At 40.2% G+C, this 21,675-nt stretch overlaps 1 protein-coding gene across 1 annotated transcript in view; it reads right to left on the minus strand.

Moving 5' to 3' along the window:
• Nucleotides 1–21,414, minus strand: part of LOC124267620 (mediator of RNA polymerase II transcription subunit 1-like) — a 90,427-nt gene extending 69,013 nt beyond the window's left edge. The window contains 2 exon segments of the mRNA XM_046702581.1: nucleotides 1,161–1,273; nucleotides 21,144–21,414. Of these exon segments, the coding sequence (XP_046558537.1) occupies nucleotides 1,161–1,273; nucleotides 21,144–21,198 (168 nt within the window). The 5' untranslated portion in view covers nucleotides 21,199–21,414.
• Nucleotides 21,415–21,675: the final 261 nt, after the last annotated feature.

Below are 21,675 nucleotides of genomic sequence, written 5' to 3' on the forward strand. Positions count from 1 at the left end.
CCTATTAAGTGTCTGTTATAGTGAATGCATGTACACTAGTAAACATATATTATTATTACTATTATAGGATATTTATATAGCGCACTTATCCACGCACTAGTGCATGCTCAAGGCGCGCTGGTATTTTTTCCCTCGATCATTGGATGTCAATCTCAACGGCACATCGCATTATCAATCTCAACTCCCTGGGGAGTATACAACTATATGACAGACATCTATTCTGCTCATACAAGACAAGTGAAAGTGACTTGTCATTTTGACAAAAAATATTGTTGATTTAGACAAACAACTTTTCTAAACTGAGCTGCAGACTAGGATATAACCAATGGTACCTACATTGACGAGTGTGTGAGTGAGTTCAGTCAAAAACTGCTCTTAACAATATTTCAGTTACACCACAGCATGTCAGCTTTGTGCCAGTGAGTGAATGGGTGAGTATGGTTTTAGCAATATTCCAGCAATATCACGGTGGGGGAAACCAGAAATGGGCTTCACACGTACCCATGTGGGAATGGAACCCGGGTCTTCAGCATGATGAGCCAACGCTTTAACCACTAGGCTACCCCACCGCCTCGCTTAATGCCAGAAGTGATGCGGGCTTTACATGTGAAACCAGCTTGCAATGTTCACTATTTGGGTAAAACCCACAAGCAGTGGTTCTGGTGCTGAAAGCAATCATACCCATAGGTTCTTGACACATCTAAGGGACAGAACTCTATGAAACAATCCGAAATTAAAAAATTCAAGAAGAAAAATATTAAAATGTAAAGCACATTCTGAAGTATGAACACGTATGTATTAGAGAATGATCACCCTTTGACACAGAAACTGAACATTAAAGAAGGGGATAAAGATAATATTCCACAGAATATTACAGCAGCTACACTCAAGAACTAGAGCCCTGTTTCGTGAAGCTAAATTACTGCTTAGTCGATTGTAACATGAACTTTTAGCTATTGTAGCACTAAGACCACTTTGTAGAACAGTGCCAATTGAAAGGCAAATGCTAAAATATCATTTTTGATAATGTCCTCATGTCCTTATTCAGACTCATCCTGGAAAAAAGGCATTTTCCTGAAATAAAACAAACAGGAACTAAAAATGTACACCAGTGCATGTAATCAAGCAGTCCAATATATACTGGGAGAATTTTCACGTACCGATATGGCGGTGCGCACGGCCTTGACGCAATCTACCCATGTCTTGTGTTGAGATGTGCGGCTACGGAGCGATTCCATGAGGGTGGTGAGACGCCGGCGCTTGTCTCGTTCCCCTGAAACAAAACCATACATTTACAAACTCATTCAACTTGAGGATCGCTGACTTGATTGACACATATCATCATATCCCATTTGTGTAGATCGATGCTCATACTACTGGACTGACTGGTCCAGACTCGGTTATTTACAGCCTCCATATAGCTGGAATATTGCAGCATTAAACAACAACAACAACAACAAAATTCAACTTCAATACACCATAACACATTTCTCAACATACATCTGTGACAAAACTTTGATTCTAATGAGATAAGATAAGATAAGACATAACTTTATTATCCCAGAGGAATTCTTTTTGTATCAAAAACAGCCTCAAAATGAATATATACAAACTTAACAAAAAATGCACAATGATTACATGCACAAAATGAATGCTGATGATTCCATACAATTAACCACATAGGCAAAGGGGCTGAGTTACTAGTTATCGCAGCATGATGACCATTTTCAAAAACATTTCTTGCATTAAAAACACGAATACTGGATGGTATGAATGACTGTCGAGCTCTGTTTGTTTTAAGCGAAGGTAAACGAAAGCGGCATCCTGATGGAAGTAGTGGAAAATGATGAGATAAAATATGTGAACTATCAACTATCAATCAACTGGAATCTTAGCTGCAGTAGTTTTTGCGGTTTTATATTGACAGTTATTCACTGGTAGATTCAGCAGCTGGGCAAGTGGCAGGGTGGGAGCTTTGGGTAGGGTGATATGGGGCTGGTTTGTCTGTGAACTTCCCTCCGCAAGTGATTAACAGTCAATGTATGAAAATATATTTCGGAAACCTTATATCTTACTGAATCTTAAACCAACTGAAATTGTGGCCTCGGTAATATTTAGGACCGGTACTATTCACTCGACACTCGCATATTTAGTAAACTCCTGTACATTAAATATAAGGTATTTGTGAATATATATTCATATCTACTACCATATATTCGTGATATGTATCATATTCGCCTCATGGCATATTTGTTGCAGCCCTAGTAACATGTGCATCTCTCCACACCTAACTCCACAATCCCCACCAATAACTCACCACCAATAACTCCCTACCCTCCACCAATAACTCACCACCAATAACTCCCTACCCTCCACCAATAACTCACCAACAATAACTCACCACCAATAACTCCCTACCCTCCACCAGTAACTAACCACCAATAACTCCCTACCCTCCACCAATAACTCACCACCAATAACTCCCTACCCTCCACCAATCTCACAACAATAACTCCTACCCTCCACCAATAACTCACCACCAATAACTCCCACCAATAACCACCAATAACTCCCTACCCTCCACCAATAACTCCTACCCTCCACCAATCTCCTACTCACCACCAATAACTCCCTACCTCCACCAATAACTCACCACCAATAACTCCCTACCCTCCACCAATAACTCACCACCAATAACTCCCTACCCTCCACCAATAACTCACCAACAATAACTCCCTACCCTCCACCAATAACTCACCACCAATAACTCCTACCCTCAACCAATAACTCACCCAATAACTCCCTACCCTCCACCAATAACTCACCACAATAACTCCTACCCTCCACCAATAACTCACCACCAATAACTCCCTACCCTCCACCAATAACTCACCACCAATAACTCCCTACCCTCCACCAATAACTCACCACCAATAACTCCCTACCCTCCACCAATAACTCACCAACAATAACTCCCTACCCTCCACCAATAACTCACCACCAATAACTCCCTACCCTCCACCAATAACTCACCACCAATAACTCCCTACCCTCCACCAATAACTCCCTACCCTCCACCCAACTCCCTACCCTCCACCAATAACTCACCACCAATAACCCTAACTCCACCAATAACTCACCACCAATAACTCCCTACCCTCCACTAATAACCCTCAACTCCCCACCCTACCACCAACTCCCCACCCTACCACCAACTCCAAACCCCCAACTAACCACCCCTTTATCTAAAAATTCCTATTATTATAATTGTATTAGCTGAGTCTAACAAAACCAAGCAGAATGTTACTCAATACTTTTGTGCATATTCTTGTTATATGCCACAGTCAGCAACATTCCAGTAACATTCCAGCTGTACCACAACAGCCAAGGTCAGACAAACCACTTAAAGCTATTACGAGGGACATCCCACGCGACTGGTGTACAACGATCAGAATCAATCAAGTTATAGAGTCTAGGCAGCTAATCCAACACAGTCACTTCCAATGACAAGCAATAAACGCACATATCCTAACCGAACTCCCACATCATATCTCTGGTAGAGGTGAGACAAAATGGAGTTACATCACTTTCCAGATTACCACTCTTATATAGTTGTGTGAGGCGGGGCAGTAGGGTAGCCGAATGGTTAAAGCATCTGCTGAAGACCTGGGTTCGATTCCCCACATGGGTACAATGGGTGAAGCCCCTTTCTGGTGTACCCCACCGTGATATTGCTGGAATATTGCTAAAACTAGTAAAAGTGGCGTAAAACCATACTCATTTCCTACCTTGTGTGAGGCTGCACAAATTCTTCTGACCAATGCCCATTTTATAAGACTAGTCACAGTAATACCACAGTTTTAAACATAGATACTGTACACCACGCAATCTACAGACTACATACAGGCAGGCCACTCCTCTTATTCCTTTCATGTCAAGTGCCAACCCGGATACAAAGTGCCTTTCCTTAACATCTTTTGACATGCTGTGGACAAATACTGTATCCAAAATAATCACACAGCAACAGCGCCATCAAAATTTACAGGAAAAGTTCACCATCGGAATAACCTTTTCTAAAACATAAACAAATTGTAAATTCCATTGCTAGAGCAGGTCATGCTGACCTCGTGTGTACTGAATCTCATGATTTACTTGAGTGAGCATATATAGAAGTAAAATTTGGGTCTTATTCGTCACAATTGTGTTTTATCACAAAGGGTATCACAACACGCCTAAACATGATACCATGCAATTAACCTTTGCACCAGGATATGAAACTTTTATGCCATATTCAATACAACATGTACAAAGGAATTCCCTGCACAGACTGTATTTCTGCCCAATGCTCTCCACACATGCTTACAGCCCACAGTTAAGATGTACAGAGCAATTCACATTTTGTTTTAGAGGGGGCTGCAAAAAAAAAATCGATATTCTTTTTCTGTATCATCCTATCAAATTTACCAGTAAGTTGGAGGAAACAAGGAGTTTAGCTTTACACCGCTTTTAGCAGTATTCCAGCAATATCATGGGCGGGGATACCAGAAATGGGCTTCACACATTGTAGCAATGTGGGGAATCAAACCCGGGTCTTCGGCGGGACAAGACACAAAATTTGTTGCCATTCCTGTACTTGCTAAAACATAATTTTCAGAGATGGACTTTGTCATCTTGTTCTCAAGTTCTTTTAATGAATGCCTATTCATATTATAATGATTATATATAACCATAAATTGTTTTGATTCGAATTGATACATACTCAATAATGTTGTCTGAAATCACAAATTCTCCAAGCAGCAGACATGTTTGATAAATACTATCAAATATTTACCATTCCTGTCACATTATACCAAAATGACAATCAAAACACAGAGAATCTGAAATCTTGCTTTCCCGGCCCTGTGGGCCAATTTCTGAATAATTAAACTTCAGCTGACTAATCTTGTTTACATTTAAACCACGCCAACATTTTGAAAGAAAATACAAAAAAGCAACTGAGCAAAAAGGATGATAGGTCAATATTTTCAATAGACAACTGTCTAGACAAGGTCTGCACGGAATAACAACAGATATCTTCAACAGCTGCTTTCAATATAAATGCTATTGTTATACATGATAAAAAATCTAGTTCTAAATTTCAGATCTACCAGCATGAGACATACTGCGTTCTAAAATCCAGAATAGAAATCAAATGGCTGTCAAATAAACTGAGAACCTTAGAACACAAAGATTCCTTGGGTCCCAATATTTCCATACAGCAGAAAATTCCATCTCAATTCTGTAGGAGAGTGAGTGAGTGAGTGAGAGTTGGGTTTTACACGCCGCTTTTAGCAATATTCCAGCAATATCACGGCGGGGACACCAGAAATGGGTTTCACAGTATTGTACCCATGTAGGGAATCGAACCCAGGCCTTCGGCGTCTGTTGGGGAGGTACAGGCTGTGCCAAAACTATCTTCATTAGTCTCACAGTCCCGAACCACATTATTTTCCCTTCTGCCTAGTCCTCTCTGAAATGCTAAAACCCTAAATGAAGCAAGTCTAGATTTCCCCAGGTTCTGAATCTCGCATCTCACTGGGTCTCCTTTTCAAATTAGAGGAATTGCGTGTTTCTATCAAAATGATATATATTCAGAGACTAAGCGTTAGTCCAGACAAATATTGACTCCTTACATCATTTTCAGTAGAATTTCTTTGTATCGCATGGCATTTATCAGGTGATCTTATAGACAGACTGACTGACTGAGTTTGGTTTTACTCCGCTTTTAGCAATATTCAAGCAACATCACGGCGGGGAACACCAAAAATGGGCTTCACATATGTACCCTTGTGGGGATTCGAACCCGGGTCTTTGGCGTGACGAGCCAACACTTTAACCACTAGGCTACCCCACCGCCCCTCTTATAGACAGGGTACAGTGTGGTAGCCAAATACATTCGCTTGTCATGCTGAAGCCCTGGATTTGATTCAGCATGGGTACAAAGTGTGCGTCCCTTGCCATTAGACGACTGGAAAAATATATTAAAAGCAGCGTAAAACCATACTTACTCATACAGACTGAATAGAATTTTAACTAGACTAACTCTTTGTACCGGTGGTGGGTTGTGGGGTAGTCTAGTGGTTAGAGGGTTCGCTTGTGACGCCAAAGACCTGGGTTCGATCCCCACATAAGTACAATGTGTAAAGCCCATTTCTGGTGTCCCCCGCCATGATAATGCTGAAATATTGCTAAAGGAGGCCAAAAACTATGCTGACTCACTCACTATGTACTGGTGGCACACTGTAGATATGGACTGTTTGTTGTTTAACCTTACAGTTACACTGGTAGTATTCAGGTGCATGACAGCAGTCTGTAAATATTTAAACAAGCAACGCAGCCATTCATGTCATGTGCAACTATCCACAACCTCAAAGTACGATGACAAAATGTCGAATGTCCAAGTCTAACCATCCAATCCATTTCATCTCCTCTTACAGCCAGCACTGGAGCTATTCTTACTATCAACGTCCACAAGATTTAACAAATATAGACAGCATTAAATATTTTTATTTACACTGAATCTTAGGTATGCTGTTTAGTTGTTGCAGATTTCATTCATAAAAATCTATTCAACAACTGTTTGCTAAATCTGAGGAAGACAATATTGTAAACAGTTCCTGTAGCCAGACACACACCTGAGTGTGCCTGCTTTGTTGTCAGCCAGTCAAGAAATTTCTGTTTAGACAAACTCTTGTGATAATGACCACACAATTCCCATACAAAAATGAATTCTTATTTTCGAATCTTTTTAATAAGCTGTACAACCTTCCCTTCGAGAGGTATAAAAGCTCCTGGTTCTCTGCCAAAATACTCACACTATAAATCATACATATCTAAAAGTATTTATTCATTTCTTGTTTTATTTCACACTTAGTAATATTATATGATATAGCCTTTACAAATATGGGGGGTAGCTTCACTCATCACGCTGAAGACCCGGGTTTGATTCCCCACATTGGTACAATGTGTGAAGCCCATTTCTGGTGTCCCTGCTGTGATATTGCTGGAATATTGCTGTGATATTGCTGGAATATTGCTAAAAGCGACACAAACCCAACTCACTCACCCCGATGCTTATCTCAGTTGGAGTGTGAGTGAGTATGGTTTTACGCCGCTTTTAGCAATATTCCAGCAATATCACGGCATCTCAGTTGGAGAGTGGATTTGCTGGATTTGACTCATCAGCTTTCAAAAGTAAACATTTAAGTTAAGGATTCCTAAATTTAAAAGATAATTTAGGGATCCATCGCAAAAACCTTCAAGACCCTGATGCACCCTTAATTTTGACTACAGGTCATGGTATCTACCATTTGTTTTATACTACAAACTACAATCATTTTGTAATGGGAAAGTGAACCACTTTCAGAAAACATACAAAAGGATTGGGGTCTTTGAAATATGGTGCAGTACCATGGTGTGCAAAATTTACGCTGGTCCTGTGGTCCCTGGCCAGTAAAAATCCATCAGGACCACTAAATGAGACGTTTGCAGTGGTCCTGGTGTCCAGTGACTTTTATATTGATAGTTAAGTAAATGTACGAATGTTATTTTGGACCAGTAAAGTACAGACAGGACCACTAATGATTGTCCACTCACTGGTCCTGTGGTCTAGTGGGAAATATTGAAAGGTTTCTTTCCCTGTAGTACTTGAATCCAGAGAGCTTCTAAATCCCCTAAATGTTCAATCTAAGGATTATGGCAATTCTCTTCACAAATGTCACAAGTTGCGGTACAGCATGGCTTGGATTTACAATATTTTGTGTATCTAACTTTGATTAACAAACAACTAGTTCAAAGTAAAAAAATATTCTCTTTAAGATATTCATAAATATTTGATTCTAGTGACCACAAATAATAAACTTAATTCATGAAGGAATATGTGTTGATTCACAAACACACGAGAGAAACATAAGGACAGTTATCAGGCCAACTTGTCCAAAATCAAAATCAACATAGGGGTTAAACATATGGTACCTATCCCTGAGAATATTGGAAAATGTTACCCAGTAATGAATATCATGAATTGTATATCCCCAGTATATCCACTGATTTATATTCCTATCATATACCGGTACTCTTCTTTGAAGGGATCATCTCAACACCATCTGAACTGGCAAAATTAAAACTGAATCCGATATTAGCTGGTCATTTGCCTTTTCACCTTTCATTTGGTCTGCACTGTCCCTAATAAACATGTTCTTATCTTTTCTAAATTCAAAATTCTTCAAGTTAACTTGACCAAAAGGAATACCGTATATGACCGACTATAAGTCGGAAATTTGATACCAGAAAATGAAGGTAAAAAATCAGACCCGACTTATACTTGAGTTCATTAATCTACCCCCAAAAAACCGAGGTCAGGTGTGTGAATCTGCGAACTCAACTGGCAATGTTTACACCGGAAGCAGGACGCATATACGTACTGGCAACGTTTCCAAAGGTAAATGACATCGTGGGACAAATAAAACATAAAATATAAAACTTTGTTGTTTGTCTTTTGTAAAATATATTTCATAGTATAAACAATAAATTAAATTTAATCAGATATTTTTATCACAGCTATGCACTTACCGATACTTTGTTATCGCGCGATAAAGTTGGGCCACGTGACACGACTTTTTTCCCGTAAAGTCAACTTATTTGTATTCTGTGGCAGTTTTGTGTGGTGGTTTTGAAAAATACTGTTAATGATGAAAATGCAAGTTTACATTTATATCCAGATAAACCACGAAAGAAGCAAAAACTATAGCGATTTTTTTCCATTTGTGACATGTCATAAAATGCCCGTAACCTCTTCTTTTATATTTTCATTTCACGTGATCAGAAAATTATTATAAAAAGATTTCTTAAAAAATATGTATGGTCGCCTATTTCCCGATATCAGTGGCTTTTCGCTCGGTAACATGACACAACAGCGAAAAATACCTCCGTTTTCGAAGCTTCGTATGAATAACATGCAAGGCGAATCGTTTGATGTCGGGCATCGTTCGAAGGCTCTGAACATCAACAATATCACTGTACCCTTGCCGAGAGTATTTTTCACACTTGTAAGAAGCAATTTTATTGGATAAAAATTGGTTTCTAATGACGCTTTTTCGCCACAGTCTGCTATAAGGGTCGTGATTGGTCAAAACCAGACACGTGACCTAAGGCAGCCAATCATATTACGGCAATGGATACCTTCCTCGTAAACGAAAACTTTGGATGTAGACGAAAGTTTTGGGTAAAATAATGCTATTCTGAACATATTAAGCAAGAAATCGCTACCTATACATAAATTATGGGATTTATTTGACGTACCGTGCTAGGTTATGACCTGTGACAAAAATGATTCATGCATATATTTTCGCATTAAACATCGTGTCCGAGCGTGAAGATTGAGGCGGCGATACCGATTCGTACGGGGAAAGGGTCCGACTTATACTTGAGTTACATGGTTTTGGCAAGAATTTAGAGGGTTGAGAAAGGGGCCCGACTTATAGTCGGATCCGACTTATAGTCGGTCATATACGGTATTACTTCACACAGTCTTCAGGCTAGTGGCTAAAGTCTTAATCTACTAACATAGCAATTATACAGAATACTGAACTGCATTTCAAAATCAAACACACAGACACAAACACTTAAATATTCAGGATGTGAAATTTGACAAACTGTTTAAAGCAGGAAGTTGTCAACATAATTATCCAGGTCACACTCAAACCAAAGGTTTGGGCACTTTTCCTCACAACAACACAAAAAATTCTAACGATACATTCTCCATCAACTATTGACAGATATACACAAGTCAAAGAATTGAGAGAGCACCAAGATCTTTCGAATCACAATAGTTAATCTGTCATACAGTGACATGCTACCCATAGTAATATCAAAAAATGGGTGTTCATTGACTACTTTTCATGGGTATGACTACACATCCATTATGTATCTCCATCCTTCATGAATAAACTGTAGACAACTGATTCTAATTACTCAATCTACCTAACATGAGTGAGTGAGTATGGTTTTATGCCGCACTTAGCAATATCTCAGTGGAGGGCACCAGAAATGGGCTTCACACATTGTACCCACGTGGGGAATCAAACCCTGGTCTTTGGCATGACGAATGAACGATTTTAACCACTAGGCTACCCTACCGCCCCCAATTAACATGAAATTAAGGTAGTACAGAACATGATGCAACTTAAGTAGCCTTGACACAGCAAACTAAATGTTTGACAACACATTGTCAAACTCGAGTTTGAGAGTGTGAACATTCCAACAACTTAGCCACCAACACCAATTTCAGAGTTGTCAAACTGTTGTCGAGAAATAGGATCGGTCTCTATTCTCACCAACTTTTCCATCAAACTTTCGGTGTTGTCAATCGAGTTTGACAAGTGAATAGTTGTCAAACTCATGTTGTCCAGAAACAACCAACTGCAGTCAAAGAAATTGTCACGTGACCGCACCGATAGAGACATGGCGCTCAAAATGACACGAAAGTTTGATAAGATGTGTTTACGAGTGTAAACGCGAGTTTGACAACTTTAAAAAATTTCACAGTATGTTTTGTCAAACTTTAGTTTGCAGTGTGAAGGCCACTTTACACACACTATTTCCCATTGATTTTCCGATAACAAATACATTCCATACTACCTGTCCCTACTGGACCATGTAGAACAATTGTACATAAACAGGTTCAGCAGCTGCTGTCCCAATAAGCTGTCTCATGTTCATGTTTATGAAGACTAATGTTCACATTAGTTGAGTAATCTAAAGCAGCCTTCACACGGCAACATCTGTTGTCAAAATCGAGTTTGAGAGTGTGAACATTCCAACAACTTGCCACCAACACCAATTTCAGAGTTGTCAAACTGTTGTTGAGAAATAGGATCGGTCTCTGTTCTCACCAACTTTTCCATCAAACTTTTGGTGTTGTCAAACTCGTGTTGTTCAGAAACAACCAATCGCATTGAACGAAATTGTCACGTGACCGCATCGATAGAGACATGGCGCTCAAAGGACATGGAAGTTTGAGAACATGTGTTTGACGTGTGAAAACACGAGTTTGACAACTTTTAAAATTTTAACGTGTTGTCAAACTTTAGTTTGCTTTGTGGAGGCCCCATAATATGCTTGACCTATACGAACTAGGACACTTCAAAAACAAACGGAGGGAAATGAATTTACTTTTTCCAACAATCAGTAATGTACACCAGCAAAAGTGAACCAGTGATGGATACCATGAACAAAAAGCACAATGAGTGAGTGAGTTTAGTTTTACGCCGGATCCAGCTATATGGCGTGGTCTGTAAATAATCGAGTCTGGACCAGTCAATCCAGTATTCAACAGCATGAGCATCGATCTCACAATTGGGATACGATGATGTGTCAACCAAGTCAGCGAGTCTGACCACCCAATCCCATTAGTCGCCTCTTTCGACAAGCATGGGTTGCTGGGTTCCAATGACACAACTATCAGCAACAAAACAATACAAAGTTTAGTCAAATCTTTCCATTAAGCATGAGATGCTTGAGCCCAATACTGACTAGGATTTCTTCAGCACACCCCAACATCAAGCATGAGGCACTGGGGACCTATGATAACCCAGATACATGTATTTACATCAAGCATGAGGCACTGGGGACCTATCATAACCCAGATACATGTATTTACATCAAGCATGAGGCACTGGGGACCTATCATAACCCAGATACATGTATTTACATCAAGCATGAGGCACTGGGGACCTATCATAACCCAGATACATGTATTTACATCAAGCATGAGACACTGGGGACATATCATCACCCAGATACATGTATTTACATCAAGCATGAGGCACTGGGGACCTATCATAACCCAGATACATGTATTTACATCAAGCATGAGGCACTGGGGACCTATCATAACCCAGATACATGTATTTACATCAAGCATGAGGCACTGGGGACCTATCATAACCCAGATACATGTATTTACATCAAGCATGAGGCACTGGGGACCTATCATAACCCAGATACATGTATTTACATCAAGCAAGCATGAGGCACTAACCCAGGGATTTACTATCATAGCATAACCCAGATACATGTATTTACATCAAGCATGAGGCACTGGGGACCTATCATAACCCAGATACATGTAGCAAGCATGAGGCACTGGGGACCTATCATAACCCAGATACATGTATTTACATCAAGCATGAGGCACTGGGGACCCTATCATAACCCAGGTACATGTATTTACATCAAGCATGAGGCACTGGGGACCTATCATAACCCAGATACATGTATTTACATCAAGCATGAGGCACTGGGGACCTATCATAACCCAGATACATGTATTTACATCAAGCATGAGGCACTGGGGACCTATCATAACCCAGATACATGTATTTACATCAACCATGAGACACTGGGGACATATCATAACCCAGATACATGTATTTACATCAAGCATGAGGCACTGGGGACCTATCATAACCCAGATACATGTATTTACATCAAGCATGAGGCACTGGGGACCTATCATAACCCAGATACATGTATTTACATCAAGCATGAGGCACTGGGGACCTATCATAACCCAGATACATGTATTTACATCAAGCATGAGGAAACTGGGGACCTATCATAGCCCAGATACATGTATTTACATCAAGCATGAGGCACTGGGGACCTATCATAACCCAGATACATGTATTTACATCAAGCATGAGGCACTGGGGACCTATCATAACCCTGAGATACATGTATTTACATCAAGCATGCATGGGGAACTGGGGACCTATCATAACCCAGATACATGTATTTACATCAAGCATGGGAAACTGGGGACCTATCATAACCCAGATACATGTATTTACATCAAGCATGAGGCACTGGGGACCTATCATAACCCAGATACATGTATTTACATCAAGCATGGGAAACTGGGGACCTATCATAACCCAGATACATGTATTTACATCAAGCATGAGACACTGGGGACATATCATCACCCAGATACAGGTATTTACATCAAGCATTAGGCACTGGGGACCTATCATAACCCAGATACATGTATTTACATCAAGCATGAGGCACTGGGGACCTATCATAACCCAGATACATGTATTTACATCAAGCATGAGGCACTGGGGACCTATCATAACCCAGATACATGTATTTACATCAAGCATGAGGCACTGGGGACCTATCATAACCCAGATACATGTATTTACATCAAGCATGAGGCACTGGGGACCTATCATAACCCAGATACATGTATTTACATCAAGCATGAGGCACTGGGGACCTATCATAACCCAGATACATGTATTTACATCAAGCATGGGGCACTGGGGACCTATCATAACCCAGATACATGTATTTACATCAAGCATGAGGCACTGGGGACCTATCATAACCCAGATACATGTATTTACATCAAGCATGAGGCACTGGGGACCTATCATAACCCAGATACATGTATTTACATCAAGCATGAGGCACTGGGGACCTATCATAACCCAGATACATGTATTTACATCAAGCATGAGGCACTGGGGACCTATCATAACCCAGATACATGTATTTACATCAAGCATGAGACACTGGGGACATATCATCACCCAGATACATGTATTTACATCAAGCATGAGGCACTGGGGACCTATGATAGCAGATACATGTATTTACATCAAGCATGAGGCACTGGGGACCTATCATAACCCAGATACATGTATTTACATCAAGCATGAGGCACTGGGGACCTATCATAACCCAGATACATGTATTTACATCAAGCATGGGAAACTGGGGACCTATCATAACCCAGATACATGTATTTACATCAAGCATGAGGCACTGGGGACCTATCATAACCCAGATACATGTATTTACATCAAGCATGAGGCACTGGGGACCTATCATAACCCTGATACATGTATTTACATCAAGCATGAGGCACTGGGGACCTATCATAACCCAGATACATGTATTTACATCAAGCATGGGGCACTGGGGACCTATCATAACGCAGATACATGTATTTACATCAAGCATGGGAAACTGGGGACCTATCATAACCCAGATACATGTATTTACATCAAGAATGAGGCACTGGGGACCTATCATAACCCAGATACATGTATTTACATCAAGCATGGGGAACTGGGGACCTATCATAACCCAGATACATGTATTATACATCAAGCATGAGGCACTGGGGAGCTATCACAACCCAGGTACATGTATTTACATCAAGCATGAGGCACTGGGGACCTATCATAACCCAGATACATGTATTTACATCAAGCATGGGAAACTGGGGACCTATCATAACCCAGATACATGTATTTACATCAAGCATGAGGCACCGGGGACCTATCATAACCCAGATACATGTATTTACATCAAGTATGAGGCACGGGGGACCTATCATAACGCAGATACATGTATTTACATCAAGCATGAGGCACTGGGGACCTATCATAACCCAGATACATGTATTTACATCAAGCATGGGGAACTGGGGACCTATCATAACCCAGATACATGTATTTACATCAAGCATGAGGCACTGGGGACCTATCATAACCCAGATACATGTATTTACATCAAGCATGAGGCACTGGGGACCTATCATAACCCAGATACATGTATTTACATCAAGCATTGGGCACTGGGGACCTATCATAACCCAGATACATGTATTTACACCAAGCATGAGGCACTGGGGACCTATCATAACCCTGATACATGTATTTACATCAAGCATGAGGCACTGGGGACCTATCATAACCCAGATACATGTATTTACATCAAGCATGAGGCACTGGGGACCTATCATAACCCAGATACATGTATTTACATCAAGCATGAGGCACTGGGGACCTATCATAACCCTGATACATGTATTTACATCAAGCATGAGGCACTGGGGACCTATCATAACCCAGATACATGTATTTACATCAAGCATGAGGCACTGGGGACCTATCATAACCCAGATACATGTATTTACATCAAGCATGAGGCACGGGGACCTATCATAACCCAGGTACATGTATTTACATCAAGGAGGCACTGGGGACCTATCATAACCCAGATACATGTATTTACATCAAGCATGGGGCACTGGGGACCTATCATAACCCAGATACATGTATTTACATCAAGCATGGGGCACTGGGGACCTATCATAACCCAGATACATGTATTTACATCAAGCATGAGGCACTGGGGACCTATCATAACCCAGATACATGTATTTACATCAAGCATGAGGCACTGGGGACCTATGTTAACTTAGGTACATGTATTTACATCAAACATGGGAACTGGGGACCTATCATAACCCAGATACATGTATTTACATCAAGCATGAGGCACTGGGGACCTATGATAACCCAGATACATGTATTTACATCAAGCATGAGGCACTGGGGACCTATCATAACCCAGATACATGTATTTACATCAAGCATGAGGCACTGGGGACCTATCATAACCCAGATACATGTATTTACATCAAGCATGAGGCACTGGGGACCTATGTTAACCCAGGTACATGTATTTACATCAAGCATGAGGCACTGGGGACCTATCATAACCCAGATACATGTATTTACATCAAGCATGAGGCACTGGGGACCTATCATAACAGATATATGTATTTACATCAAGCATGAGGCACTGGGGACCTATCATAACCCAGATACATGTATTTACATCAAGCATGAGGCACTGGGGACCTATCATAACCCAGATACATGTATTTACATCAAGCATGGGGCACTGGGGACCTATCATAACCCAGATACATGTATTTACATCAAGCATTGGGCACTGGGGACCTATCATAACCCAGATACATTTATTAACTATGGCCGCCTACAGGCTCAAACACTGTAGCAACAAATCTCAAGGACCCCCTCCCTCTCCCCTTCATCTTCTTAACACTGACCCGTGAAGGTTGGGGTTAGAATATTGGCCTTCAGTAACCCATGCTTGTTGTAAGAGGAAACTAACAGCATCAGGTGGTCAGACTCACTGACTTGGTTGACACATGTCATCGGTTCCCAATTGTGCAGACAGATGCTCGTGTTGTTGATCACTGGATTGTCTGGTCCAGATTATTTACAGACCGCCACCATATAGCTGGAATATTGCGGAGTGTGGCGTAAAACTAAACTCACTCACTCTTAACACTGATGCATACCATAGACCTTATTGCCATCAAAGCTTCTTTACAGAAACAACAATTTCCAGGGTTAGAAATGAACTTTTATCCACACCAGTGCATAAAAACATAAACAAACTACTCCAGCGATGCCACCTAATGGTAAAACAGTTAGTCCAAAAGGAATGGCACTATTCCTGCCAAAATTGTACTTGGATAATTCTGCCTAGCAGACTTGCGTTACTTTCATCTAAATCATCTGGTCATCTAAATCTTTATATAATCTGTAATAATTCCTGGATTGGACAGCTATTGCTGGTAGGGAGGCATTTCAACCAGTGTGAAAACATTATGGCAAATTGGCCCAAGGTATTTATGATAATAAAATGGAGATTAGAATCAGCTGTTTTCATTATCCTGATCATAATGACTTTGTCATCTTTTATTCACATTGATGCACTTGTAATTTCAAGTTTCACATTTCAAAGCACATGTATATTGTGCACATAATTATGATAATGATACATATCATCTACACACATGCAGTGAGTGAGTGAGTGAGTTTAGTTTTACCCCGCTTTTAGCAATATTCCAGCAATATCATAGCGGGGGGACACCAGAAATGGCCCTCACTTCCTCACACATTGTAGTTGTACCCATGTGGGGAATCGAACCCGGGTCTTGACGAGTGAACACTTTAACCACTGAGCTATTCACCGCCCCCACAAGGTGTTGGCTACTGGTACTGCAGTCTGTGCAAACAACACCAGTGTCTTCTGACACAGACAACACTTTCATTAGAATTAAATGTTATTCATATACTATCTTGTACAAGACTTGGACTTCGGCTAAAGTTTCGGCATTTATGAACCTACTGAAATATCTAACCTGCTCAATGGCTACTTTGGTACTGTACAGCTAAATGGATAGTAAATAAACTCGTATCTGACACAGAACTCTTGTTACACTGAGAAAACAAAGTACAAGAATTGTTACCAATAAACGATCAAAAATAGCAGTGTATCTGAGCAGGTGTGTATTTCACACAAACTACAGTGAACACGTAACCAACAATTCTAAGCCCTGCCTCCATTCCGGAAAATTACCATTAATCAATACAAGTCTCATTATTCAAAGGACTGCATTGTTAATATCATATGAAACCCATACCTTGATTCTTATCTGGATTATTCCACGACTCCAATGGTAAGGTTATAAAGTGGAGTTACGATCTACTATCACAGATATGGTAATTATACCAAATGTTATATTGCTGATATTATGAGACTACTTAATGAATTAAATATCAGAACTTGATCAGCAGCCTTTGTACATTTTGTAAGCTCTTGATTGGGAGATTATGTTTTCAAAAATCGTTGTTGAGTGAGAAAAAATTAAGATTTCCATTTTAGCACTTCATCCAGCTGTATGAGTATGTTGCCATATTAAATTGTTTGTGAAGCAGTCTTGTAATTCTACCATACTATATTGCATCACAAAAACTGATCCCCGCGTTTAGCAATATTCCAGCAACATCACGGCGGGGGACACCAGAAATGGGCTTCACACATTGTACCCATGTGGGGATTCGAACCCGGGTGTTCGGCGTGACGAGCCAACGCTTTAACCACTAGGCTACCCCACCGCCCCACAAAAACTAAGAAGAGAGTATGGTTTTAGTGCCATTTACCTTTAAGCAATATTACAGCAATATTACAGCAAGGGGCACTCGAAATGGGCTTCATACATTGTACCCATGTGGGAATCGAACCCGGGTCTTCAGTGTGACGAGCGAACACTTCAACCACTAGGCTACCCCACAAAAACTAAGAAACAATTGATAGCTGCCACAGCCTTTGTCTACTAGCCTACCCAATATCATATTTGGTACACTTCAGTGCTATCATAATTATAATGATAATAATAATATGGCCACTTATATAGCGTCCGCCTCCGTGGTTAGAGCGTCCGCCCGGAGAGCGGAAGGACGCGGGTTCGATCCCCGACGGTGTCATACCAAAAGACGTTAAAATGTGGTACTTGTTGGTCCCTGTGTGGCGCTCGGCATTAATGGGTGCAACAAGGACTGGTAGGCTCGGAGTCAGTATAATGTGTCTGAGTGGGGTATTCATGATTCGCTGCGGCATGGTATCTCAGTGGGCTAGCACTATGAAACCAACTTAAGTTTTGGCTAGTACAAGCAGCCGCACATACACATACACACGCATGCACGTCGTCATATGAGCGAAATATTCTCAAGCACGACGTTAAACCCAATTTCACCTCACATCACCTTATATTTATATAGCGCTGAACTCCACGCCACAGGGACATGCTCTAAGCGCACACAACATGATGGACAGTATTACCCCACATAACCAAAGCTGCCTGTGGTGGCTAGAAGGTTTATAATCCTATGACTTATCCCACCGGGTACCCACTACCGGTACATTTATTACCTGAGAAGGATAGACCAAAACACATTCCTACTTGACTCTGGCTTCGGATAAGCAGCTGAAGTTTCTACTTTCAGCAAATAAAAAGTGATTTTCAGATTTCCACTAAAAAAATGCTAACATATAATGGATAGTGATACTCCATGAGTGTGTAATTAACAGATAACAAATTACACAAAGATGCAAAGTGACAATTTCTAGTGTGAGTTTACGACTAAGTTGCCGTAACATACACTCGATCATCTGATAATTAGAATGAATCTATTAACAATTTCACTGGTGGTTGACTTCAGATCAGTGACAGCTTGAGGAATCTGGCTGAACAGGAAGCGGACAACCTCTACAGCTAAACACCAACTGGTCACCAAAAAACCTGTTGGCAGTCAAAACAGTAAACAGACTGTCAAAGAATAAGAATGAGTGAGTTTAGTTTCACACAGCTTTAGCAATATTCCAGCAATATCACGACAGGGGACACGAGAAATGGGGTACACACATGGTAACCACATGGAGAATCGAACCTGGTACCTCGGTATGACCAGCGAACGATTCAACCACTAGGCCTCCCCTAGTGGTTAAAGTGTCCTGCTGTCACAGGGGTTCGATTTCGAACATGGTTGGAATGTGTGAGGTGTCTCCCACAATGATATTACTGGAAATTAATATTACTAAAAGTGATATACAACCAACCCTATAACTCAAAGAACAAGTACCAGTTGTGTAATCTGCTGTTTTGTTAGCAGGGTTAGTTGAAAGTGACAGATTGTAAGAGCCAGAATGTCTATAAAAGACCATATTTCTCTGAATTCAAATTGTCAATTTCATGAAAAGGGCAAAGCATTCCCGAGTCAAAAACAAAGCTACTAACTGTCAAAAGAACTGGCATCATCTTGATTTACTAACTATAAATTACAGACTTTGCCTTGTTCCTTTGGCCTTATACATAAACATACTATCCATGAGATAGTTACCATGGCAACAAAGTGAATAAACAACAAACATTTTGTGCAAGTAAAAACATGAAAAGGTGTCAAGCTTTTGCAAAACTGTTGCACATTAAAGAAAATAAATTGGAATATCTGAAACAACAAGGGTATTAATCTTCATGTTCCTGCACATGAAAACAATGCAAATGATTTATATATCTTCAGATCTGTTTTTCATTTCCTGATACGTGAAGATTTGAGATCGTAGATAAATGATAAATAACACTTGGTGTAACAGACTATAAATACATGGTAAGTGATTATATAGCATTTGATTGGTTAACAAAGCATTTATTTTTGTGTTTTCGTTTCGATAAATGTTAAAAATATCAAAGTCAATTCTTAAATGAAAATGCTTGAGTCACCTTGATACTGCACCATCTGCTCTATGAACTACAGCTGTGCACAAAGAAATCTCCCTCGATTCATTGCAAAAATACTCAACAGTTAAACTTTCTGTATGACTCACTGACGGAATTTGCTGAATATCTGAAGCAACTCCTTTATATACCCAAACAATAGCCCAAAGCTTTTCATACCCAAAATCTAGCCCAAGTTGTCAGTTTGTTTACATACATTCACATTAACCTCTTGACCTCTCATCAGGGGAGGTAATATTATTCATTAAGTTTTTTCCTTTAACATTGTCAGCTAAGTCTTCAGTCATTTCAATGAGAAATACTGCAAAAACTCCACTAAATACAAAACATTTGATAAAACATGCAAAGACAGGAATGTACAAGTTGTCCATGACCCCCTTTAAAATGTCAATGGGTACACGGATGTGATGCTTATGAGATATAGCTGTCATACAATTCTTCTAAGGCGCAAAATGAAATATATAAGTTTAACTTGCACAAATAACAATGCACTTTAGTTTGTGTTGCCAAGTGTCCTCCTACACTTTTATAAGTGTCTGTGATCAATAAGAAAATAATATTTGCTAGGTGCAAGCCAGCTCTGACCTACATAATGCCTGACCCAGAAGAGACAAGCTGCAACTTAATCCACAGATGTAAGACACCCTTCTCAAAATAATAGAGAGGGTGGGTTCAGCTCAACTTTCCGAACATGCCATCTTTGTTTTGATGTCTGAAGAATGCTGGAAATTTCAGTACACAAAGTCTATTTCAAAACGTAGCATTACAATGTACGATCACCTGAATATTTTTAGCCTATGAAATCAACATATGGAAGATATCTCACAAACTCACACACATTGTAGCTGAAGTAACTCAGCGCTAAATGTGATCACACAGAGAGTGAAGAATAGAACGTTACCAATAAGAAGCAATTTATGTTTTAAAAAATACAAGGCACTAGTGTGAATAATTAAAACTTGACAGATGTAAATTACGGATTGACTAAAGAAAATGGAAAATTTTGATGTAGTTTCTCATTATCAGAGATATAATCGAATGAGAATCCACAGAACTGAAAGCCACGAAAGCTTACAAACCGATTTAGACAAAATAGGATGCCTCTGCATGTAATATGGTCGTGTAACTTTACCTTCGGGTTTATTTTGCTCCAAACTAACGGGAAATATCCCCGTTGGATCTGCCATCTTGGATCCAGTACAACAAGCCTACGGGCAAGCACTGCCTTCAAAACCAACAATATTCCAAGGCATTGCAACTGTAAACTTCACATTTCATTAGTCGAATATGCAGTTAAGTGATCGGTAAATTTAATGAATCCATTGCACGATCTCTGCAAATTCCCAGGAAGAAAAACTCCACTGGTGTACAAACGCACTTCAATCCCCGGTCGCCGGGGTCACTGGCTGGGTCGCTCTGACGTCACCGGGCACTGAGACACTATTTCCCGAACAACTATCCAAATACCTGTCAGTGACAGTAAAACGTACACAGTTATGTCCCTTCTTTTGCGTTAACAATGAAATTGATAGAAACGTCGTTTTGCTGACTAAGACAAAATATACATATCGCGTGGTAACATTTTAATCTCATGTAACACACAGACTGAGAAAACCGATGTCGACTATCTATATGACATTTCCAATCCATTAGAAATAATTTTC

The sequence above is a fragment of the Haliotis rubra genome, unplaced genomic scaffold, assembly GCF_003918875.1.
Source record: "Haliotis rubra isolate DU_JTF1 unplaced genomic scaffold, ASM391887v1 Scf1324, whole genome shotgun sequence".
Taxonomy (NCBI): domain Eukaryota; kingdom Metazoa; phylum Mollusca; class Gastropoda; order Lepetellida; family Haliotidae; genus Haliotis; species Haliotis rubra.